Source organism: Eimeria necatrix, genomic scaffold (assembly GCF_000499385.1).
Source record: "Eimeria necatrix Houghton genomic scaffold, Enh_scaff86, whole genome shotgun sequence".
Lineage (NCBI taxonomy): Eukaryota > Apicomplexa > Conoidasida > Eucoccidiorida > Eimeriidae > Eimeria > Eimeria necatrix.
The window spans coordinates 13,511-38,091 of record NW_013651780.1 but is presented as its reverse complement, the minus strand read 5'-3'; the positions used below and the strand labels follow the sequence as shown (position 1 = coordinate 38,091).

Here is a 24,581-nt window from a genome sequence, read left to right as displayed (position 1 = left end):
GCTCACGGAATAACGGGGGAGAACAAGGCTAACTACGGCTTTTGGACAGCACCATTCCACGTATATGAAGGACACAATTGTTGGTTTCGCTCCTTTGAAGCCGCGATGTGACTGCGGTGCAACACTAGAGCCGTTCCCGGGCCTTCCTCTTTCAGGCTTCGTGCCTTCGGCGCCAACCTGGAAGTTGCCACGTCATTTTTTTCAACTTTTTGCCTCCTGTGATGCCCAGGAGCTAGTTAATACGTTTTCTCGTAGATGGGCATGCTCTGTAGATCTGCATTTGCGGGGGAATGAATGTACAAGCTCAAAGACTCTAATTTTTCTCTTTGTCGCAGCACTAAAGCCCTGCAGTGACTCAACGCTCATGGATACTTGTCTAGTTTCCGTACGCGCGTCGGTTTTGCATCACTTAAGTTTTAAATACCTGCGGCTCGAAGGAGAAAGCCACACCATCTCAGGACACAGTTTGTATTTGCCCACCACTAGCGGCACTACTACCCGTCCTGCTGCACTTGAACTGCACTTGAAGTGAGTCAAGTGCAGAGTTTCTGACCAGCTTTCAAAATAGGGACGAACTGCACTTGAAGTGAGTCAAGTGCAGAGTTTCTGACCAGCTTTCAAAACTGACTCCTGCGCCTCGCCTATCTGCGCTTGAGCAAACAGCGAAACCGCTCCCTAACTCCACGGCGCAGCACTCGTCACTTAGCTCTGGTTGCTGGGCATGACGTGAACCAGAAAATCGAATGGGAAAGTGACAACAGTCCGATGGCTGCTCGCATGCCACCCTGAATTAGGTAGCAGTGCTGCTCCAGCGCTCCCTGTTCCCCTGAAGCGTCGTTGGGTGCTGCGCCTACTGCCTTGGCCGAGCTGCCTGTTGTTCTTAGTGGTCCTTCTTGCTGCCTCATCTGGCACAAGCTGGACCTGAGCTTTCACTGTGTTCATGTTATAAATTCCAGGACACGGAAAGAGGGCTGTAAACTCTGCACGGGCGCTTTCTCCAGGTGGCAGAAGTCCTAGGTCTTGCGTCACCTTCCCCAGCCAAATGCAGCACCCGTCTGGCGTAGCGATTGGCGAAACTCCACTTGCATTTGCAGAAGCCGAGCTTACCGCATCCGGTGAGGTCGGTTGCTTCGGCTTGTGAAAGGGAAATGCGTGGGATGCTAAGGGGGGTATTGCTGACTGCTGCGAGTGTTCACGGGGAATCGCGTCCGTGTATTCCTGTCTCTTTTGCGAGTCCGTGGCAGCACGCGCGCCTGTTCCTTCAGGCTCAGAAGCCGATTCACCTGACCCTTGTGCTTGTTGCTCGGGCCTTCCTGTACCGCAAGCGCCCGCTAGGGGCTGGGTGTCGATAGGAGTTGCGTCAAAACCACCCTTGGCCACTGCAGACCTCAGTTCTACTGAATTTCCGTGGTGGTTATATTCGACTATGTGCTCCTCAAGACGCGTCGCCACACCGTCGTTGTAGCTCAAGTCCGAGAGCAGAACTTCCTGTGGCAGCATGATCTCCTCCCTATCATCTTGCACCACTACCCGTGGACTGCACAGAGGCCGGAGGTAAGTAAGAGGCAAAGCCATAGGATATGGGCCTTCGTTGGACTCTGCTGGCCCCCATCTGTCTGCGTGTGTGACTTCTCCAACTTCAGTAAGACTGGAGCATAGTTTAAGCGCATCTGCCGCTGCTTGTGACCTTTGCGTCGTCGGTTGCTTTGACGTCAGCGGCCCCGGGCGGGAGTCCGCGAAAAGCCGCAATCTCAGGTACAAGGAGTTCGAAGTGTTTCGAACATTAAATGACATTGTACAGATGCATGGTTCGTGCATCTTCCACTGCAGAAACTGCCTAGATGACGACAGGTTCGGAGCGACACTTAATTCAACGGGAATATCTTGCGGTCCCATAGACAGCGAGATCTGCACAAATAAATAACACAAACAGAAATTCTGAAACATCAGCTCATAAATCAAGAATCATGCAAACGTATCATAGGAAAGCCAGCTACAGCAGGAAACTGTTTTGAGTCCATAAGAAATGACACTACAATTAAAACAATCCAACTGCAGGCCTGCGGGGGAACGTAGATATTTTGATTTTGGTTTTCGCTTGAACACAATGATTCTTTTTGCTTTACTACTTATATGTGTCTGCATGAAGGAAATACGACGCAATGCGTTCCCCAATTCATCATACTACGTGATTCACGCGGAAAACACAACCTAGAACTTAACCCCAAATCAAGACGGACAACAAAATGCTTCTTCTGCAGACTGCTTGCATGTACTCACTTCAAACCAAGAGCACTTTTTAAATTAATCATACATTCACACGTGTTTATAGGCGCAGGGAAGCACTAAGAAGCAATGTACGCATCTGCGCACATGCTTATGCTTACACAGACGCGCACACACAGACACACACTGGCACACACAAGCACAAACCCAGGCAAGGACACAGGAACACACATGCACGCAAAGGCACGTACATATATACACATGTATATACATGCAAAGTAGAAGGCGCAGATGTCGACAAGGAGTAGGCGAAAATTGTATTTTCTGCTGGCCGATAACACGGACTCCTCATGTTCCTTGGTTTCATGAATACAAGAAAGCTTACTGGGTTAAGGGCTAGAATCGTCCCCTCTCGCCTCATTTTTCCCTCCAGGTCTTTACCAAAAAATAAGGGAGGGGAACTATCGACGGGGTCAGAGTCCTTTGGGTGTTCGGGTTCGCTGCCTGCCGCTGCCCAACGCAAGGCCACTCGAATGCGACTCCTGCAAAAAAAAATAGACGGGTTCCATCGAAGCTCATACGTTCCGTGTCTTTTGTATATGCACATGTCTAACAGTTTTTCCGGCAACGAAAAAAAGCTCTTCAAAGCCCAGCATTTCAAGTGCGCACAAAATCTCACACCTTTTTATAGAGCAAAGTGGCAAAAGCACAAGCAAATACAAACAGAGCAGCATGTGCAAAGGTCACTAATCAAGATCTATTGGTAATGCTCAACCAATGCTCATCTAGACACTGCAGGTGGAGCTCCTATTCATAGGTGAGGGTCATGCAGAAGTAATAGCTGTGCATACCCTCCAGCTTCCACGATGCGCTTTAGCTTGTCTGGTTCTTGAGCGGAAAACACAAGTAAGAGCTCATCATTTGGATCCAAGACCTTTGAAGTTGCGCTTGGAGTGTCTGCGCAGTTAGCCTTTGCGGCAAGCTCTCTGTAAGGTACCAGTGGGAGAATCATAGGGGACGACGCCTCTCCTCGACCACCACGCAACGCGTCACACGTTACCTGAATGAGTGGGGGATCCGACTCTCCATCTCCAAGCTCTTGCGTACCTTCCTGCCCTCTCTGCGCGCGGGAGAGCCAAAGGGCGCTCAAGCCACACACTTGCAGGCAGCGGGAAGAGACATTCCGTACGCGACACAAGAAGAGAAAGTTCTTGGGGTCTCGCCAAGACAGCCGCTGCACAGCCACACGACGAGAATGAAAGCAAGCCAAATTGCCGTCCCAAATAGCAGCCTTGCACAAAATTGACAAAGCAAGATCCGATTAGCATGTAAAGCCCCCCCAGCTCACATGGCAGCAGCTATCTTTTCGGAACTACACATGTTGTAGCATCTGCACTACAAAGTTACGGAAGAAGGGGCGAAGCATTGAAAAACTAGCCGAAACACCAAGCTGGCACTGCAGCTTGCCACTCACCGGCTGTACATGCAGCTCAAGAGATGGAGCAACCGCAAGAAGCGCCTCCACGACTCGCCAGACGTGCTGATCAGCGCTCATACCAGTCTGCTGCTGCTCTTGCTGCTGCCGCAGCAGTTGGCCCCTGATGCAGAAGCGGACACGGTGCAGACCGGGATACGCCGCTCGCACATACAGCCGCAAGCAAGCCACCATTCTGGAGGGCAGGACACTACAAGGCTCGTTGCAGCAAGGGAGTGAGCTGTTGCTTGCTTCATCCTCTCTCGTCCCAGCAGCAGCGGCAGCGGTCTTTGATACCAGACTGAAAAGCTGTACTGCTTCCAAGCCATCAGAATTCCCTATTGCAATGTCTCGGCTGTTGCTGCTTCTGGCGATTCGGTTGCTTGAATCCAATGAAATGACGTGCAGCGGAACGCCTCCCACCTCACAGACCCAATCTACTCCTTCAGCATGCTGTTGGCTCTGCTTCTGCTGCAGGGAGCTCTGTAATTTGGCTGCCTCATTTTCCGTAAGAAGAGAGGCCGAAATGATAGAGACAATCTCGTTAGGAAATATGGCGACAGTCAGCTCGGCGAGTGAAAGACTTGATGCTGCATTTCTCACAAAGAGGAAGCACTCCCGTTGCTCCCCTGCAAGCATCCACGAAGCGGGAACCTCTTCAGCACCTCCCTTAGGGCAAACTGCCGCTGCCACTCCTGCCTCTGGCGAGCCTTCCGGGACAGCAGGCCTAAAGCAGGTGCAATTTCAACCGCAACCACATCTACAGCAACTCAGTTCACTCCTACCTCCCCGTAACGATCATCTACAGAAGCACTAGAAACCGACGCTCGCTCCACATGTAATGGATTTGTTCTAATGAACGTCAGCTACAGCTCACTGCATTGACTTGTTCAGAGCCCCATCTGCCACAGGAACATCCCCCTTTTGCTGCTGCGGTTGTTGCTCTAAGGCCAGGGAGGTCTCTTCCGCGGATGCCTCAGTTTTGTCTTCATCGGGCATCCCGTCCGTTGCGCTAGGCTGCGCAACACGCCGACACGGGGGCCCAGGCCAGGCCAAAAAGCTGCAATCGAGAAAAACGGCGTCCGCAGCAACCTCGAGCTCTAGGCGTAGGTCTGGCTTGTGCGTCTGCTCCGCCCGCTTGCGGCAGTTCCAACGGTAAACCTGCGGAGACGCAATGGGCGGGTGAATTCCGTTGACGTGAAGCAGCACAGAAAATGAGGAATCGACCGGTAGGAATTCTAGCAGCAATAGCACCAGAAGCCAACAAAGCATGCCGAACGAACGCTTCTTTCTTTAAGGTGTTGGTGGTGAAAAGAATATGCTTCCATAAAAAACCTCTCCTGCGGCACAGCAGTCTGTAAAAATGTACCTCTACTGGGGTGCCTGTGTGCAGTAGCCTGAATCCCTCTAGGTCCAAAGCATAAAAAAGAGGGAGGCCTCTGAGGAGTCGCGCCAGCTGAGCCTTTGCTGCAGGTGTCTGAGGGCTCACGAGAGCCTGACGGATCAGATTGAGGCGCTGCTGTAGCCTGTAGGGGCCTCCCTCCGGCTCTGCCGTGTCAGCAGAGCCCCCATCGTCCACTTCTACATCAAAATGAGAATATCTCAAGTTGAACCGGCGCTCTGGCCGATGTGCTCCGTGCTGGAAAAAGTATTGGCAGACTCGCACTAGACGAAAGAGCACACCGACGACACCTGAGCGATCGAAACAAAAAGCGAGTCGAAACAGTGCGCAGATTTGCAAAAAATTCAGAAGCACATGCAGCATTCACTGCGTGCGTAATCTGCTGCAACTATGAACGCTGAAGCAACCATAGAAGGTCACTGACGCTATCCAGGAGCTGCATATTTTGAACACTGGCCATCAACTTACCCTGAATGCACAGCCGGCCTGGCTTTAAAGGGGTTGCCATCAATCTTACAATCGCGGACTGGGTGGGCTCAAGCTCTATGGTGGTAGAGGAAAAGGCAATAGCCTCTGAGTGACCCGGGCAAGGAGGATCCTTGAATGCTCCTGGAACTGTTGCAGCCGTGTCAGGTGAAACTGATGTGGGAATAAGAGTACCAAAAAGACGAAGGTTTGTCAACTCTACGCGAAGATCTAGAGGATTCACCACTCGTAATTCAACTGTAACCGGAAGGCCCACCGCAGTCCGGCGACGGAGAGACTCAACTACTGGGTAAGACGAGAAGACCAACCTCTGCATGCAAACGAGCCGAGGACGCGTAACGTGCCTACCTGGTAATTTTCGACAGCCGGCAAGCAATCATAAGCTGTATATTGAGCACTTCTAATAATATGAAGAGGTACGCAACCACATGTCTAGGCGCGCCTCTCAGGAAGTGCTGCCTGTCACTTGCTATCATTTGAGTTTGCTGGTCTGACGGATGTCTTGAAGTTGCACCGGCAACTGGCTAGTGGGTGAGATGCAAAAAAGTGCGTACATCGAAGCCTGCTTCTCTCTTGGCCTTAGCGCCGGATACAGCCCCTAGTTGGCAAAGATGGTGCGAGAAGACGCAGTCCCAAAACTGCTCTTGCACCTTAAGTTCCTGCACGGCCTGTGCCGACACCCCAGGAGCAATGAGCTTGGCTAGCGCTTCGCATGAGGGTGTTTCAGCGTTGTCTTTGAGTGATGTCGAACCAAGTAACGGACAATGCGCATCTCTCTCCAAGTCAGCGGCAGGCACTGACGGTAGGTGGACTTCGTCTCTATCCGGCAGCAGAGCATCACCAAGGAGGTAAACCCCAATGCTGCGGAAAAAACGCAGCCGCGCAACGTTTATGTAGATTCTTTTAACCTCGCAACTGCAAAGCATTAAACCAATAATACGCGGCACTTGCGCGCTAGAAGCGAATCAAAACCAAGGACGTATTACGGAGACGCAATGAGAGGGGCAGTAGAGGCCCCAACTGCTACCCTGATTCACGCGTTTCTCACCTGTCACGAAAAAGCCCAAGTGGATCCCGAAGCTGCAAAATGGGAACACGCAGTTCCTGTTCTAAATCAACGTAATGTAGAGAGCTACCTGAACCATCCGAAAGCACCTCTGAGGGCCCAGTAGCTTCCCCTGTGAGGCTTGGAGATTTGGTAGCTTTGTCTTGTGCCGCCAGCCGTTGTCTCTCGAGCAGAACTCGACAAACAAACAGAAACTCCCTGATGTAATGTGACTGTCGCTCTGGGGGGATCGACGGAAGGCCTGCAAAGGATGCAGGGGTCACAAGTATAGGGCTGGGGTAAGGGGAAAGTGAACGCGAAAAGCAGCAACAGTGGCAGGCTGTCATGCGAACTTCAGATGTAGGAACAACAACAGCAATAACAACGATAACAATATCAGCAGCAGAGCGGACACCAGCAGACACAAAGAGAGCCTACCTGCTCCTTCACTTCCCGAAAGGATACGGCATTCGTGCAGGGTAGCGATGTCGTTGAGGAGTCCCAAAAAGTGCATAATAGATTCCTCCAGTAGATGCAGACTGAAGGTCTGCCGCGCCATGATAAACCGCAGGTGCTGAGCCACGTGGTGCCAGCCCCCTGCCTCGTACTCCTCGAACACGTGCAAGTAGCAGCGCAGTGCGAACCGCTTGTATCCTGAAGCACAGAACAGCAAACTCTAATTTGACAGAATCGCCAGTCAGCCGGCCGGTCAGTTTCTCAGCAGCCCTTCTCGGCCGAATGGGGCTTCGACCACGCTAAGGCTGTCCTGTCGAGAAAATTGTGCCGCATGCTTCTCGTTGGAAGTGGAATTGGGAGCGTGTCTCATATCAGCGGGGAAGCTGTAAATGAGCACGTCACGGCAATGTTGGAACCTGAACATTCCCCGTATTAAAAGTGGAACACAAAACGGCACCAACAGCACTAGTAGTAGCAGCAGCTGTAGCCTCTCACCCGCCTTGTAGTATGTGTGGCCCGCCATGACTAGCTGGAAATTTCTCTTCCTCCAGTACGACGGCCCTGCTTGCTCAAGACAGACCGCAGCTTGCTCTAGTAACATGGCGCTACGAATGGCCTGGCTTTGTGCTTGGATAGCTGAAAAACCTTGCTGCGGCAGCTGCTGTTGCTGCGGCTGTTGCTGCTGTAGCTGCTGCTGCTGCGGCTGTTGCTGCTGCAGCTCTTGCTGTTGCAACTGTTGCTGCTGCAACTGTTGCTGTTGCCTCTGCTGCTGCCACACTGCGGCATCAAGAGAAGGCAATTCCGCATTGGCAGCAATGAGGCGTCGGGCCACTTCAGCTGAGGCATCTGACGAGCGGCTACCTACGCCAATAATAAGTGGTAGGTGCAGGACATGCGGCAGCTGCAAGAAGCTGGGAGTGCTGCTGCTGTTGCTGCTCAGGCTGGCGCTGCTGCTGCTCATATTGGCGCTGTCCATCAACAGCCGATGCCCCAACAAGATGCAGCGGAGCGCCAGGCGCCCCATAGCCGCCTGTACAAGTACAGACAAGAACAAAGAGAAATACCTCCACAATAAAAGCCCCCGCACTGTTGTTATCAGCGCAGACAGCGAACCTGTTCTTAGTGTTCCGAAGCTTCACTGGACGCTAGCTGGTCACAGTGGCTGAGAAACCGCGACAGGCGGCATCATAATAGGAAACAGCAAAGATTTTCCCCACCTTCACATACGCATTGTACGCTTGGTCGATGTAAGACTCGACTTCCCGGCGAGGACCGCCAGTAGCATGCACGGCCACCCCACACATCTCGTAGGCACCGCCTGAAAACAGAAGTAAGCTTACACAATTGGCTCTTCGCAAGTATCTGCAGTACTGATGTCTACTTGTATAATGCGCCTCAAGTCCTGTAACTTGTACAGGAAAAGCGAACTGTGCTTCTTTTGCTTAGTGTGGCGCCAAATGTGGTTCTGATCTAAAGATTATATAGTGATCTCTATGTCCTAAGACGTAGAGACTGTAGGCTTACCGAGATGTACCCAGCGTTTGTCTTGCTTGAAGTCAGCAGCACAACTCCTATAACTCTGTAAGGCCGCTTCTGGTTGGCCAAAGAACAGACTTAAGTCGCCTAGTAGGCGGTATTGCCATTCGATGGCGTGCAGCTGAATGCCAACTCAAGCCCTCAAGTTTATGACTTCAACACTTAGCCCATCTACAGCCTGAACCCAGGTCCCTCACTGCCTCAAATCGCTGTGTTTCTAGGCCACACGCGGGCAGTTCACGCAGAATACCCGCTTAAAGAGCCACCCACACGCATGCTAGGTATTAAATGAACAATGCCAAGGACCAGGCACAAATCGCATACGAAAAAGAGTGGTATCCACCAGACAGCCACTAGCGCCACAACACTAGAAGCAGCACCAACGCGAGTGAAAACCTCAGCTTACCACGTAGCCTGGAGACTGAGACGCAGTTGGAGAAACTGGGGCTCCCCCGCTTGAAGTCTTTCCCTCCCCTGTTTCTGTAGGGGATCCACCTGCGCTACCATCGTTGCTGGCACTTCCCGAGTCCCCTGAAACACAGCAGCAACACTGTCACAGCCCCACTTCAAGTCCCACAAGCAAGAGGAGTAAACACGAGGAGAAGTGCCAGAAGGGAAAACAACAAGGTAGGCAGTGTGGAGAGGCAGCTCAAGCATGCTCAATGGCATTCAAAATAAAACTTCACAGAAGTTAATCTGATTTGCTGCAAGCTTAAAGTCACAGAGGCTGAACCCTCGACCCTAGGCCCTGGTTCTTGAATCTGACCTAGCAGAGCACCTCCTACGGCAGACAAGAGAGCCTCCGCCGCTCCGCCCGCTTCTTCCGCTGCAGCAGCAAGTCCAGCCACAGCATCTGCTGCAGCACTAGGTGTTGCTGCAGCAGCAGCTGCTGCTGCCTTTGGCTTCCTCCACAAATAGCGCAACTGGTTCCTAAAACCTCGTCTGTTGCTGCTGATGCTCGAGTCAAGCTGCCGTATGCGTTGCTCTGCCCAAGGGACGACACAAGAAGCCACAAAATGGCGAACAAAGGAACCCAACCACTGCAAGTCCTGCCAACCTAAACCAACACAAAAACTGCAGCCCAGGCATGCAGCAGCAAAGCAGCCACCGCTGCCGTCATCATACGTCAAAAATTGCTGCTGCGGCTGCTGTTGCTGTTGTTGTTGTTGTTGTTGCTGTTGCCGTTGTTGCTGGTGCTGCTGTTGTTGCTGCGGAGGTGTAGGCTTATTCGGTGACAAAGAAGTGGCGGTGGTGACTGTCAACCGCGCAGCTACGGGAATTTTTTCTGTTGAGCAAATTATGGAGCTTGCACGCTGTTGCTCCACCTGACTCAACGAAGCCTGATTTTGCTGTTCCTGCTGCTGCTTTCCGAACTGCGGCGCGGAAAGGTCCTCTTGTGTGGCAGCAGCCGAATGGTTTGCGTGAGGGGGAGAGGGATGCGTCAGGAGAGTTGGTGTGAGATTAGCGCTTAAGGCTTTGTGAAAGCAAAAGGACAAAGACTGCGAATAGAGAAACCGAATGGCCGGCAGCAGCTGCAGAAGAGTAACAAGCAACGCATGTGCAACACAACACCACTACAAATGCACGTGCTGACAGTAGGAAGACTCCGTTGCTGACAGTAGGAAGATTCCGTTGGGATTCACGCATCAGTGGACCACGTGGTGTTAGTGCTAGTGGTACCTGTAGGTGTCGTTTGTCAGCGCACCCACGGCCCAGCGTAAGCAAGTGGCAGTTGGCTGGAGGAAAGACGGCACACAGTCGTTCCATTATTTCTGTGGTTCTCGTACTGTTCTGGTGGTGCCCCGGAGACCACCCTACTGCCCCTAACGCCGAGTCCTCTGACTTCGCTGACCCCGTCAGATCCGTCACTGGTCCTTCTGCAGACGAAACCCCACCGCAATTAGGTTCAAAAGACGAAGCCTGCGAGTGTGGGACCCCAACAGACCCTATATGCCGTTTTTGCATCCGGGCGTCGTAAGCATCTGGGTGCACATCTAAAAGTATAACCGCCCTAACAGGGTTCGGGTCGAGTACGTATTGCCTGCACATTTGCGGAAGGTTAGAAGGCTGAAGCAGGCCCTCTAGCGCAGCGACAGGATCCAAGTCTCGGGTGCTGACGACTAGGATGAGTCCGACAGGCTGCGACAGAGTTTCATGCGGGCTGAAACGAGACCCCTCGAAAATCACACGGCGCCACTCTGAATACCAAGGCAACTCAGCCCCATCAGGCGACCCTGCGGCGGTAGCTGAGGGGCCCCCAATGACCCCATTTATGCCAAGGGAGCCCGAATGCATCTGCTTCCGCAGTTCGCTGACGCTTGGTGACGCGAGCAAGAGGGAACGTGTAGCGAGAGACTCTACATCTGGACAGGGAATGGGTTCTGCTTCCTCCAGATTAAGAAACCGAACGCAGAACGCACGTGAGAGTCGTCTCAGGTTGCCACCGCTGCTCGAGCTGCTGGCTTTGGTGCTGCTGCCCGAGCCGGTAGCAGTAGCATACTCGACGCGCAAACGCAGTGATACCGGAGGTACCTTAGGCACTACGTGCGGACAGCCGCTCAGCTGGCTCAGCTGTTCTGGGGAGAATTCATCTTCCTCATCAGATGCGGCGCCCGAAACCGGGGAGTCTGCTGCACTCTCAGGTGAGTGCCGTTCAGGTGAACCTCCATGACTCCTGAGCCTATCATTGACGCGGTGCACGACCTCTCCATTAAACGGCTGGAACAGACACGCCAAGGACAGTCCAGTTAGGAATGCAACTTCCCTTTTGGCCGTCTCAGACCCTCCGACGAGGATGTACGGCGCAAAGGCACGCGCCAGCCATTGGCGCTTGTGCACGCCGTCGACTTGCATCTTCAGGCGGCCTAAGAATGGCCTCGTAGAGGGTCCATTGGGGGCTCTGAGGTCACTGAAGCACCAAACACTGCTACCAGCTGTAGCGAAAAGCAGCAAGACAAGCTAGGCCGTCCTTCCGAGCATGGGTAGAGCAGGAGGCATGGCCATGGAAAGTTAAATGGTATGCTTGTAGTCTGAGTCGCCCTTGTGAGGTATGCGGAGTCCAATGAGCTAGTATATATAGGCAGCTCTTGCTCACTCCCTGTGCAAGTCCGCTCCAGCACACTAAAGGGTTGGCAGGTAACCATAGGGCGATCGCCTAGATATGCACAGCGACCGATGCAGAAACGTTACCTGGATTCAAACAGAAAATGCAGTACTACGAATTTTTTCCTGTGGACAATTCTTTGCCGGCACTGGAGGGGCCTGCAGCCGACGCCGCATGCTGCCACTGCGAGCACCTGGGGGCCCCCCAAATACAGTTTTTCCCCAGACTTTACATTTTTCATCGGTCATGCGCTATATTCGTTGAGTTTGCGGCTTTAAGATCCCCACAAATATCGTTTCAGAGCCGCTGCCGCCGTCAGCTGCGCTTTCTCAAACGGTGTTCCCACAAATGTAAGCTAGACTACGCGGAGCCCTGCACTCCCCTATGCCTAACGATATAACGTAACATTTTTGTTTGTTACATACATAAGCTAGTAGAAAAACTGAAAGCGATCTGCATCAGAGGGTTCGCCAGCTTCCGAGTAAGGCGCCACTCATTTGTGAGCAGATGGATTCTGTTAGTTGCTGTTCTGCGGTGACATTTCGGTTTCTCGAATCGTAACACTGAAGAACCGTCGTCATATTTTAGGGGCTGAATGCTAAAACAGCAAACAGGAGGCACTGGGAATTGTTTGTTCGACAGAGCAAAGATGAGTCACGTATTGGAGTCGATGGGACCGTCCAAATTGCCCAATGGAACGAAACAACTAGCTGCATGGAAATTGTGCATGGAAATGTAGCAATGGGCAAAAGGGTGTTGTAAAACCTCGCCTTGCATGTTTGTTGTGCGGCGGTTAGTTGGTGATTTAGGGGGGACAGGCCTTGTGTTTCAATGTGAAGAACTTGAGTCTTTAGATTCCTCGTCCTTTCAAGATTTAGAAATACTCTTAGTAGAGTCTGAGAGCCCCAAGAACGCTGGTGCATAGTACTGCCAAATCCCCTAGCACTAGCTATGGGCAAAGGGCGAAGACACGCTCATGTATCGGGCAGGGACTGTTTGGTTGTTGTCTGAGTTTATGTGAATACCTGAATTCTAACCAAAGGCACTTGCAGAGCTGAATAAATTTTTGAAGGTGTCCGCACAGATGTGCAATCAGCTGAAACGATGCAATGGTCGCGCTCTGAACTGCAGGCTGCGCCGCAGTTCAGACTCTTAGCGCACCATCTTTCAAGCATACAAATGACTCCATCACCGTCATTCAGTGAGGTAAGAAATGTAGGTATGCGCTGGACCAACTCTCACAATGCCTAGCTTCTGTCAGGAGATGCGACGTTGCTTCCAGAGGAAGATCGTGGAAGTACAAAACCCACGCGTATTAAAACCACACAATTAGCCGTTGTTCGGCTTGGGGGACGTATTGATGCAGAAAGAATGGCTCTGCCTCCAATTCACAACTCAACTTGAACCAGTGATGAGCTGAATATCTAGACATAGCGCTCCTCGCATCTTCATGTTCCGCAGATTCTCTTCAACTAGCTAGCTCGAGCTACCTGTCTGCAATGGTCTCGCCTCGTCGAATACGTGCCAGCTCCTCAGATAGGGTAGACACTTTTTGGGTACTTGAGAGTAGTGCACCAAGTAAGCTGTGCACGCGAGCACTGTCCGCCGCCGGGTTGCAGGGACTGCAAGCGCCCAGCGCGAGGACCAAGTAGCCCCTTTTCAGCAGTTTCGTATTCTCTGCTGCGTAGATCTCAGGTACACGGTGCACCGAACTACAATGGGCATTCTAGAAAGGCTGCTACGTATCGTCCCAGGTGCTCTGTTTGTCTGATGCAGGGAGCCATTTCAGTAGCTATTCTTGCTAGAGAATAATTCTGTATTCAACTGCATGCCGATGCTAAAATGGACGCTGTTGGCGTCCTCTCAGGGAGCTTAAAACGCCGTTGGCAAGCTCAGACCGCGTAGCTGCACTGCAAAATAAGAAATTGACTGGCATCCAATTGATTGAAAAGAAAAGCCAGTGCTGTGCTGCGTATACGCTTATGCAGCGTTGCACCGACATGCAATAAACCGCAGTAACTCAGTTAGAAGCAAGCGATATTCTGTGCATGCGGCTCTGTCTTGGCACGCACAAAGAGCCGCAGCGGCATGCGGGATCACGACACAACTCGTTTCACGCTGAAAGATTATGCCGCTGCGTGCCGAATAAACGAAAAACATTGCAAAGCTGTCCATGGCTGTTTTGTAAAGCCCAGTTTGCATATTTAGTTTACTCAAGGGTCCTGCACTGCAGAATCAGAACTGCCCCCGTTCTGATCGATGGCTGTCCGCAACACCAGGGGCCTCGTTCGGATAAAAAACATGCGAATCAAGACAGCATACATTGAAAGCAGCAGGCCAATTATCGGGAGCTGCACAATATATAACTCTCTTTCCCCTAAACCCACAGTAAGGTGAAATAATGGACTACACAAAAGAGACAATAAGCCTCCAACCATCTGAACAATACCGATGAGTCGACCAAAGAACTTCGCAGGAAAATTCTCCTCGATGTACACGAATACTTGCGAAACGAACAGTGCCATGTAGACCGTAAAGCACAGCACAGAAAAGATGCCCATGGCGAGCGTTTGCTTCAAGCTGAAAACGTACGCCAGGACGCCTGCTGTATTCACGATCCCCATTACTGCCAGAATGCCAATACTCTCCGACAGTTTCCCCAAAATTATGCATGGGATGAACGAGAAGGGCAGCGCACTACCTAAGAAGTCCTCTGCAGCCGGGACGAGAATTCGGTCATGCGCTTCCTGATAGAAAGCCGTAATGCATCCTACTGCAACGAAGTAGACAACAATGAGTATATATTTTTCTGAAAACATGGTCCTCAAGAAGGGGTGATTCAGTTGTGCCTCATGCGGTTCGTCAGGCTCTTGCTGGCCCTTTGTTTCGATTGGGGCCAGTGACTCTGCGTCTGAGTCTCCAGTTTCCTGCTCTGAAAGGGGCGGATACTTTTCTGCTACAGAGTGATCGCTCATCTCCAAAATCTGGCCCTCTCCAAGGCCATCGTCGAACGCAATGAATGGCTTCAGTGGCATCACCAGTGCGTCAACTACAAGGAAAAGGCAAGGGCCAAATCCAACGTACCACCAGCAGCCCGAAATGCCACCATCTGCTATGTACGTGTTTAAAATAAGCGGAATAGCGAAGGAGGCAGAAGATGCGGAGCCCATCAACGTGATGATCGTGGCAGCAGACCCGGGAAACAGGCGCGTGATGAGCAGAGTGGGAAGAAAAGCTGTGTCTGCACCGAGGCCCATGCAGATAAAGCCCATGTAAGCACGCACGCGGGAATCTGCATTGAGCGTGGAGATGAGACACCATGCTGTAATGTTGAAGCATTGTCCAATCATCGAAGTGATCTTTGGGCCCAACGTGTCCATCATTGCGCCAGCAACAGCACTCATCGTGCAGTGGGTAGCCAACGTGATGACGAACAAGCTCTGTACAGAAGCATCCTGTTGATCACATATGTAGTTGTTGCCTTGTTGCCGCTGGTCGTCTACAAAACCTCCCTTACCGTCAGGAGTGCACTTGAAACTGAATACTCCGGCCTTTAGGAGCATTGCTGAGAGCGGCGCCCAGCCAAAGTAAACGCATCCCGTCATAAACGTCTGGAGAATGTAGAGTAAAAGCAAAACGTAACGGTTCAGATTGAGGGGCGTTGCTTGTTTGGCGCCCGGCAAGTCTGCCCGCGGCAGCACACGACGCACCATCTGCAGGGCTTTCAAGGCCCACCAGCCTCCAGAATCTTTTTGCTCCGTCATGTTCTGGCATAAAAGAAGAAAGGGAAGAAGCCGTCAAGCACCGCCGCCTTGGGCGAGACAAGAGACTTCACGAGGCGTACCAGTGGTCACTGCTCAGGGGGGCCCTCGTTCGATGTTAACTGCTGCACCCGTGAAGAGTAAAACATGAAGCAGCGACCAGAGTGGGACTCAATTGACATCTGAAATGATTCCCATGATTGCTCTTAGCATATAGCCACGTTGCTGTGTTTGCGTACACATTGGGCACCAGGCTGGTCCAGCATGCGCCTAGCGTCGTCTCGGTCATGCTCAAACGAACCACGGGAAGTGTGGTCACAAGGGAACAAAATTTCTCTCGCCAAGTAAATATTTTATCACTCTTCATGCAAGAAAAGTTTCATGTGGGGAGCTTTGGCGAAATCCAAGTCGAGGTGCCCAATGCAACAATTACCCGGCATAGACGCTCCTTGCATGAGTTGCTTCACGATGCTTAAGTGCACGTACCATTCTCAAAGACTACGCAGTGAGAATAACCGTAGGTTTTTTGTGGCATCTTGTCAATCATAAAGGGAAAAGTCGCGATGCATTTGTATCTAGATCATCTGCCCGTTACGATCGCTATTGCTCACCAGCGCGCGGCCAGCTACGCCTTTGAGCACTAATACGCGTGCCCGCCTTGGGGGAAAAGACAAAAACGGCAAAAGGATTAAATTTTAAAGCAACCTAGGTGTTGAGTTCATGTCGCACTGTTTTGGTACCTTCAGGGGAGGTGTGCTGACTCCTGGAGGTTGTTAATATCAACTTTTGTCCTCTGTATTTCATATAAATTAGATTGCTCAAATTGTCTTCGTATTGGAACTAGGTTTTGTTAAAAAAGAATGGAGCAAATGTTGAGTGCGAAGTTGTATCAGGAGACGGCACGACCCTCTCTGGTTGTCTCACAGGTAGTCAGTTTCCCGAAGGAGCTTAGCTGCTAAATGGGGCAATTAAGCATGGCATTTTCAAGTAGGTCACCTAAGCAACTAAGAGAGACGAAACATGCTATAGTTTAGTTTTAGCGACACTTGCAACACACGGACAGTTTCATTCTAGCTTTGTGTCAATATGGATGCCAGTTGAAGGGTCGCGCGTGACACTTTTCAAAAGCACCAATACGTGCCCGCAGCTTAGAACTGCCCGTTTCTTTGCTTGCAACCGTCCCAGCTTCACATGTTTCATAGAAAACGTGGGGGAAAAGGAAATGGTCCGCCCTGTGCTAACAGAATCCACAGGACATTTCGGGCCCTTTATCGGACCTGAAAAAGGTACTTAGGCAGACAAACACCTTCTATCATTACTATCTGCTACTTGGGAGAAAAACCAAAAAGTTCAATCACTGAGGTCAGGGAAAAATCCTGGCATGGGCAATTGCGGCACTAGCTTTCACCTTGGAGAGTTGCGCAAGGCCACGTTTTAGGATACTAGCTCCACTTGTGATCCGGAAACTTTCATTCCAATGAAAAATCAAACAATGCTTTTATTGGATCGCCTGTCAGCTGTATTTCATTGTCAAACAGTGTCAAAACTCTTTGCTCTGAAGTGTCAAACAGTTTCAAAACTCTTTGCTTTGTAGCCGAAGCAACGGCCATGCTCCATATTCAAAGATTTGTTCGCGTGGGTTATTTCATATCTGTCAATATCTCGTAATCTTCAGCTCGATATTTCCGCTTGCGACGAGCTCAAGTCTGCTAGTACTATGTAGTTTGCTTCTTCACTTTATCTTTCCGAAAGTGTTTTTGATAGTGCGTGGAAGCACCAGTGGTGCCCCCCCACTACATTGTATTGGCAGTGCTATGCTTCGCACCGTGCTAGTGGAAAGCTCGTCAATGGAATTCAACTTTAGCCGGCTAAAGCGAGACCACTGGAGATGAAAGAAACGCACTTGACCGTTGACCTTTGGAGCTGAGAAGATGGGACCTCAGCAGTGGTGGGTCAAAGAGAGAGAACACTGCATAGAGAGAAGTAATGAATGATCCTCATAAGAAGAATCAACGTGTTTATTTCCGCTTTAGAGTGCAGCTGTCAACTGGAACTGCTTTTCCCTCAGGCAAGCTCCGCGATGGCCAGCCACCGAAGCAGTAACTGATATGCTAAAGCTAAATAATTCCTCGTTTGCTGAAAGGCATCTTACTCGCAGGGTAGCACGTTAAAAGGAAAAGATAGGACTGATGACTATGAGGGTCAGCATGCTGTGAACAGATGTCAGTCCTGTTGGTAAACAGGCTTCGTGGAGTCTCACATTTTGGATCGATTTCGTTTGCCTAAATCATGCTCATCTCCTAGATAATATACCTTGTTGTAAATGTTTTGATGTGTTCGTCAGCTCTTCAGTCTGTTTTCCCGCGCCTTTGAGGCCCGTTCAGCTTGGGGCTGGAGTGGACCAAATCCGCACATTTGATTTCTGTGCGATCGACAATCGTTAACCCATTGGCAATGTCACCTTTTCGTATTACTGTGGGTGAAAGTGAGTAGAGAACCCTTTTTTTGACTTCGTCTCAGTGGCAACGTGTTCACCGGGATATCATGGACCGCAGGCGGGTTTTTCAGCAGCGGACTGATTGAGTGTTTCATTTGGCTCAAACAACCTTCTACAAGCAAGGAGGCTGAATATTTTTTTCTGCTTTAGCGGCTTTTAGGCCGAAGCATTTCCTTTGTTTCGCCGAACAGAAACCGCCCGCGACCAGGGGTCACAGGAGTCGTGGTCACCCACGAGCCGTGATCGACAAAAAGGCCGTTGCTGCTGGCTTCCTAGCAGTCGCCTCTCACTAGAAGTTTTAAAGATATTAGCTTTTCTCACATGGCACTAAACGAAGACTCCTCCGCATGGCTTTGCTACCTTCCCTGCTGAGGAACCGCATAGTGTGCTCGCTGTCTTGCAATCCCCGGGGGGGTGCGTATCTCAGAGAGCACCGCAAGCACTTAGCGGCCTGCTGAAAGATGTTTGCATCTCCATTGCCACCTGGACCAGATCTGCCATCTGTTACTTCCGCCGGTGCCGCTGGCTTTGTGACCAGTGGAACTGAGTCACTGCAACGCGGCGCTGAACAGCGTCAGGGCCTCAAGAACTACCCTGCGGACAATCCCGACGGAAAACTCACAGGAGCATATACAGAGGGGACAAAGCTCACAGGAACCAACGCTTGCCCCGTCAAGCGCCTTTCATCTGTTGATGTCGAAGGCAGTGATGTAAACTTGACTGCCAGCCTAGACACTTTCATTGCTGGCGTTCAGGGACAGCGCCCACAGAACTGTCAAACTGCTGTGACATCCCACAGTCCCCAACCTGAAAGCAAAGACGAAGCTGGTGCCATCCACACAGGTAGTGCCAAGAACCCAGGAGAAGGAATATCTGGGGTAACTCGTGAACTACGCAGGGGCGGCACCATGGAAGGCTACGGTCGCTCATCGTACATGCAATCAGCACTTGGCTCTGTATTTCCTGAAGCGTATACAAATAGCTACGTGGTGCCAAGAGAAGGCGAAGCGGCTTCATTGCCAGCTACCAGCTCGTACCAGGTGGTCCTTTCGGATGGGACGTCCTACCCATCGGCAGTCTTTCCTGGAGGTAAGCAAGCTCATACTTATGTACGCCTGCTGTGTTTCAGAGCTTGGTAGCGTGTGCCAATTTTGATGTCGCTTCAAAGTGACGAAGCCACTGTGCTGGTCCTGTGCTATCTTCAGTCAGCGGTCGGGAATCCGTTACGAGGAGTTCACTTCCGCACGCTGCTGCGCCTCATAGCTACTTCTCCCCTGCAAACGTTGCTCAGGAGATTCCATCTTATCCGTATACGGAAAGTACAAACTCACGCCGTGCTGGCTTGCACAGTTCACTGTAGCGATGGCAGCAGGAAGCACTTGTTCCCGCTACCTGCCAGTGTCTTTGCACCTTTTTCACGTGCCCGTGTAGAATGCGGTTTTTTTTCCCCTCAGCAATTCACTACGCGGAGCCGGCAACTGCTGTGTCCCCAGTAACTGGTGGGACAACAAATTACTACACTTCATGTAAGACTGAGTGCCAGACAGCTGTAGCTGACACACTTCTTTTGTTCAAAGAAGCCTTTTGAGGTGAAATAAGTTGAACCTAGGTATCAGTCCCAAGGTTTTGTTCTCATTCAAAAAGTTCAGTTGCTGCGTGTGCACTTGAATAACGTGGTAAAGACCTTGCTTTGCAAGTCTGCTGCTCAATTCTCTTGGGCTCAGGTTACCGCCGGCAATTCCCAGCCTCGCCAATCGTGGCCGACTCTGCGGCAGTAGACGATGATGGAGTCCCTGCTGTTTCGCTGCCTCACGAGAAGGATTTTGCAGGGCGCAAAAGCCACGGGGTTTCGGATCAGCAAAAGACACAGAATGCTGAGGCTGCTGATAGGCCTACCATTACCAGTTTGACCGAGCCAATGCTGTTGGTCGATGGAATTATGGGTCTTCCACTCAGAGGACAGGCTCCTTCAGATCGCGGAACAGCTCTTCTAAGCAATCCACTAGCCCACAGTAGAGACGGCAGGCTAATAACTACAAAAAAGAAACTACTGGTAGGGCAGAAGGAAAAGTTAGAGTAATATTCTCATAGTTCCCGTCATTCCAGTCGTCAGTTGCAAATCACGACTGATGTTTTGTTTACGCTGCTCTGCTCAGCCTCGGCCCATGCAACTAATTCACGTGAATCGCTGGGACGGCAAAGAAGTCCTCACTGTTGGTAAGATTACTTTTTCCCTAATCAAGTCGTTTCGTTCCGTTTGCAGCAGTCGAGGACAGGCTCTCTTGCATGGTTTGCGGCCAGCGCTAGATTTTCTGGATGAGGTCTGCAGCACATTCGGAAGCTGATGCCTTTTATTGTGCTTCAGATGAAGGCGCTCGCCGGTGGCTTGCAGAGCTGTCAACTCGATACGTCGCCGTTATTTCAATTTGTGGAGAGCTTCAGACTGGCAAGTCAGGGCTAGCAAATCTTCTCCTTGACGAGTGGGTTTTTGCTTATTCCACTGCAGTTTATGACGGCATATCTAGATTTCGGCAAGGCATACGCACTCGCTATTCTTCTCAAGCCGAAGTTACAAAGAGTGAAAGATGCTTTCATGTGGCTTTTTCTGAATCGTGCAGCAACATTATGTCCAGCACCGTGGGGTTCGCTGTTGGGTCATCTACTGCAGCTCCGGTCGTCCACAAAGGCTCACGGTTTGTGCAGCGAGCCGAATCCGAGGGCAAAACAGAGGGGGTTTGGGTGTCAGCTGTGGAATCGGAAGGTGACAAAGACAACTTGGTGTACCTTGTCCTTGATTTCGAAGGAATCGGGTCAGTGACCTTCTCCAGCTCTCGTCATTTGGAGTTACAGTTGAGTGTTCGGGTGTAGCACGCTTGGAAATGATGGCTGGTAGAGCCCCTTGCCCCTGTGATGCCTGCCTTTTTTTGCTCCAGAAGCAGGAGAAAAACTGTAGAGCACGATCAACGCCTCTTTACCCTTGCTCTACTCGTTTCCCACTTTCTGGTGTTCGTTACGAGAGGAGCTGTCGACAGTGACACTCTTTTCAGCTTGGCATCTGTGAGTTGAATGACAGGTGGACACAAGGGCTTTAAGCTTACAGTGATGTGCGTACGAATGTGGCATACTTACTCGCGGACTAGAATTTCGCCTGAGTCCCCAGCTTGCTAGCCTGCACGTTCATCTGTCTGTTTTAGGCATCGGCATGGACTCAACGTTTGCGAATGACCCACGGAGGCGTAGACCGTCCGAACCAGAAGCCGCCAACGCCAAGCCATGGGGGTCCAACTCTATCCCCTGCCGCAAAAGGCAAGGCAGACATGACATCGCTGCCACCAAAGCCGGGAATTGGTTCGTCTTAGCTCAAATTGTCTAGATTCCGTTTCTTTAGAGTTTTCTTGGCTGAGCTTAAGTACGTAATTAGGGCAGCTGTCGCCCAGCTGTAGAGTTCATTGTGGGATCACTGTACAGCAGGTTCTAGCCCCCACAAAGCCTGCAAAAAAACAGTATATTTGTAGCACGTCGAACTATGGAGTCGAAATCTGCTTTCACAGTATGTACCACCGGTTTCGTGCGGGGTATTATCAGATCCCTTATCTGATTGTGATGATATTCTTCTGAACGCGCCGCAGCTTCTTCTTCGAGCAGTTGGAGGGCTCCTGCTCTTCTGTGGGTTCTTCAAGACTTCAATATGTCCATGGTCGACGAGCAGCAAAACCCTCTTACAGCTGGCGACTACCTCGAAGCCCTCCTTAGCCTGAGTGTATCTAGAGAGACAAAACACCTCAGCAAGTTGGCCTTAGGCTTGGAGAACCCTCAGATTCGCATGGCTCGCCAGGAGGTATCCGAGCTATTCGAAGATCGTGACTGCGTCGCTCTCCCCTCTCCGCTTGGACAGTATACAGCGTATTCGCAGCAGCCGCCATCAGGTCAAACTCAGACACGGGCTCTGGAGTCCGTCAGCGTCTCGGAATTTGTTCCCCTTTATCAGCGACGGCTTGCGCAGCTACGTTGCCGCGTTTTCCGGGATTGCAAAGGGAGGGCTCTCGATGGGACCGCACTGACAGGCATTGCTCTCACAAGGATCTTGGAAAAGCTTGTCGAAGGCATCAATGAGGGAGAAGTTCCGGAGAGTGTCCGGTTGCTCGGCTCCATTCAGCATGATGAATGCCGGCGCTGGAAGCAAGTGTGCGAAGAAGCATTTACGAAGGATCTCAGAGAGGCCTTTCAAGCAAAGTTACCTGTTACCACAAAGGAACTACAGGAGGGAGCGGAACAGTTGCAACGGAAATATTTACAGCATTTCAAGATCCACGCGATCGGTCAGCTAGGCACTTTGCCGTCATACCTGCCAAACCCAGGCAAAGCTGTAGTGCACCTAGACTTTCTCAATGTGGCCTGTATGTAACCATTGAAGCACAAAATACAGAGCTGCAGCTGTGACTTTCTAGCCCTTTGATTTTTTGGGATTCAGGCGACGAAGAGGTTCTTCGTCACTACAAGACACAGCTCAAGGAGAAGCTTCGGCGTATCACTGAGCGAGCGGTGGAGGAGAACGATGTACGGGACGCCAGTTTGAACAAATGATGAGCCTTTAGCTTCATTTTTGCACCCTCGTAAAGCTCCCTTTTAGTTCTCCGATCTTGCCTATTAATCGGTTCCACTTTGTGCGATTCATTATTCCTAGTGATTGAAGTACACTCACAGAGGCTTTCCTTGGCACGTGGTTGGCGCCTTTTGAGTAGCGCGGTGTGTTTCCGAGTTAATTGGTGCCAGCACATTCATTTACTCACGTCTCTGATCAACTGAGTTTTTCAGAGACACGCTGAGTGGAAATGCCGGCAGAAGGCAAAGCTTCTCAGTGACAAGCTTGGCATTGACCAGAAGATTAGCGGGAAGCTGTACATGGATCTCCAGGCACTTAGCGACGACCTTAATTTGCTACGCCAAGAGTAAGTCCAGAGAACGACGACGAGAGAAAATTTTGGTCTCACATGCCTAGCATAAGCGGTTAGTTTTTTTGCCTAGTTTTCATTTGACACAGGTACAACGCGGAGGTACGGGGCCCTCAGCATGTACACCAGCGAGTTCTAAACGACTACATTGACCAGCTGCTATCCAAAGGTGCAAAAGCCGTTGCTGACGCATTGAAGGATCTCGCGCGTGACTCAGAGGTATACGAAGCACGCTGCATCCAAATTTCCAATTTGGAGAATTGTTGTTGTTGAGTGTCACTACAAGTTATGTGTCCCTAGCCCTTTCAACGAGCTGTCTCGGCCGTTGCTTCCAACCTCGCACAAGCGGGACTTTTTTTGCTGAATCGTTGTTTTTGGATCAGCGGACGGCTGCGTTGCTTCATCAAAAAACGATGGATGCCGAAAGGAAAGGCGACAAGGCAACAAAGCTCGAACAGGAACTTCAGAACAAGGACAAGTAAAAATGCTGACGGGTTTACTTTAAATTTGAATAGGTGTAGTTTGGAGCATTGATGCTTGAGATGAAGGACTAACAAGAAAGTGGGTTGCTTGTTTTGTTACTTCAGCGAAGCTGAACAGCTCCGGCGTGAGCTTGAGGATGAACGTGAACAGCAAACATTGCAAGAGGAACGGCACAAACAGTGAGTACCTGCACCAGGAGGCTGACGCCCTCTGAGATATATCTCACGCTTGCAGTTGCGGTTCCACTTTCCAGATATTGAAGGCAGCCTGTGGCGTTTGTTTTGCTACGTGCATTTCTAGGGAGACGAAGGAGCTACGCCGAGAACTAGCGGAGCAGAGAGAAACCAACCAGCGGCTGAGCGCCCTCTACCACTCACGGGTAATGGATGAAGACGATGGATACCGCTACGGCGTGCGCCGTAGCAAGCATAGTGCCGTGGGCTTGAACGACCAGCCACGTTGTTTTGGGAACAAGTGCACAATCATGTGAATGAAGCGCTGTGAAATCCTGTCTGCAACTGTCGTTTTTCAGTGGAGCATAAGTTACTCCCACGCTATTCAAGTGAAATCATGGGCAAAAGCACAACTTGGTGACACAAGTTTACCAGTTTGACTCATTGAAGTAACGCATTGTCTGTGGCTTTCTCGCGCTTGAATTGGTTCTGTTCACTGCTGTGGTGGACAGTGCATTCCAGTCCTTATGCCGGTGCAGAGCCAGCCCCTGTGTGCATTGAAGAGCGGATTGAGGCTTGACTGTTTCTCCCCTTTGTTTTCGATTATTATTTGAATCAGTAGAAGCATAGCGGGGCCGTAAGAAAAGAGTCACACTACATACAGTGCTCTGACTTCGAGTTTATTGCAGATAGGTTTACTAACTGTTTATGATTGCACATTTCTGCAAGTCGATAAGTTTACTGGCGTAAGACAAGCGTTTACATTACCCACAGTGCGCTGACTTCGAGTTTATTGTAGATAGATTTACTAACTACGTACGATTGCACATTTCTGCAAGTCATTGTACAGTTCAATGCGCTTTGCGTGAAAGGCCACCTTGCAACTCACTTCGGAGTATAACACAACTAGCTGTTTTGCAATAGTTAAGCTAAGTGCAGTTTTCCCACTTTCCTGGGTCACACTTACGGGACGACATGGACTTTAAA

General features: G+C 50.8%; 3 protein-coding genes across 3 annotated transcripts; 1 reads left to right on the top strand and 2 right to left on the bottom strand.

Annotated features, from left to right (window-relative positions):
• Positions 1 to 591: 591 nt before the first annotated feature.
• On the bottom strand, positions 592 to 11,478 carry ENH_00080290 (hypothetical protein, conserved; the record flags this gene model as incomplete). The annotated part of the gene is made up of 17 exons (XM_013577762.1): positions 592 to 651; positions 859 to 1,908; positions 2,612 to 2,768; positions 3,078 to 3,460; positions 3,701 to 4,427; positions 4,578 to 4,861; positions 5,070 to 5,392; positions 5,571 to 5,898; positions 6,143 to 6,449; positions 6,637 to 6,895; positions 7,072 to 7,287; positions 7,585 to 8,119; positions 8,307 to 8,407; positions 8,614 to 8,746; positions 9,032 to 9,156; positions 9,392 to 10,157; positions 10,306 to 11,478. The coding sequence occupies 17 exons, from the start codon at positions 11,476 to 11,478 to the stop codon at positions 592 to 594; spliced, it is 6,927 nt and encodes a 2,308-aa protein (XP_013433216.1).
• A 2,463-nt stretch (positions 11,479 to 13,941) lies between these two features.
• Positions 13,942 to 15,492, bottom strand: ENH_00080280 (hypothetical protein, conserved; the record flags this gene model as incomplete). Its single annotated transcript, XM_013577761.1, has 1 exon — positions 13,942 to 15,492. One exon carries the CDS (start codon positions 15,490 to 15,492, stop codon positions 13,942 to 13,944), a length of 1,551 nt encoding a protein of 516 aa, XP_013433215.1.
• A 2,955-nt stretch (positions 15,493 to 18,447) lies between these two features.
• On the top strand, positions 18,448 to 23,911 carry ENH_00080270 (guanylate binding protein, putative; the record flags this gene model as incomplete). Its single annotated transcript, XM_013577760.1, has 15 exons — positions 18,448 to 19,075; positions 19,192 to 19,305; positions 19,441 to 19,512; positions 19,711 to 20,039; positions 20,143 to 20,203; positions 20,352 to 20,796; positions 20,920 to 21,043; positions 21,181 to 21,334; positions 21,616 to 22,305; positions 22,458 to 22,543; positions 22,802 to 22,935; positions 23,028 to 23,157; positions 23,322 to 23,416; positions 23,526 to 23,600; positions 23,722 to 23,911. The coding sequence occupies 15 exons, from the start codon at positions 18,448 to 18,450 to the stop codon at positions 23,909 to 23,911; spliced, it is 3,327 nt and encodes a 1,108-aa protein (XP_013433214.1).
• Positions 23,912 to 24,581: the final 670 nt, after the last annotated feature.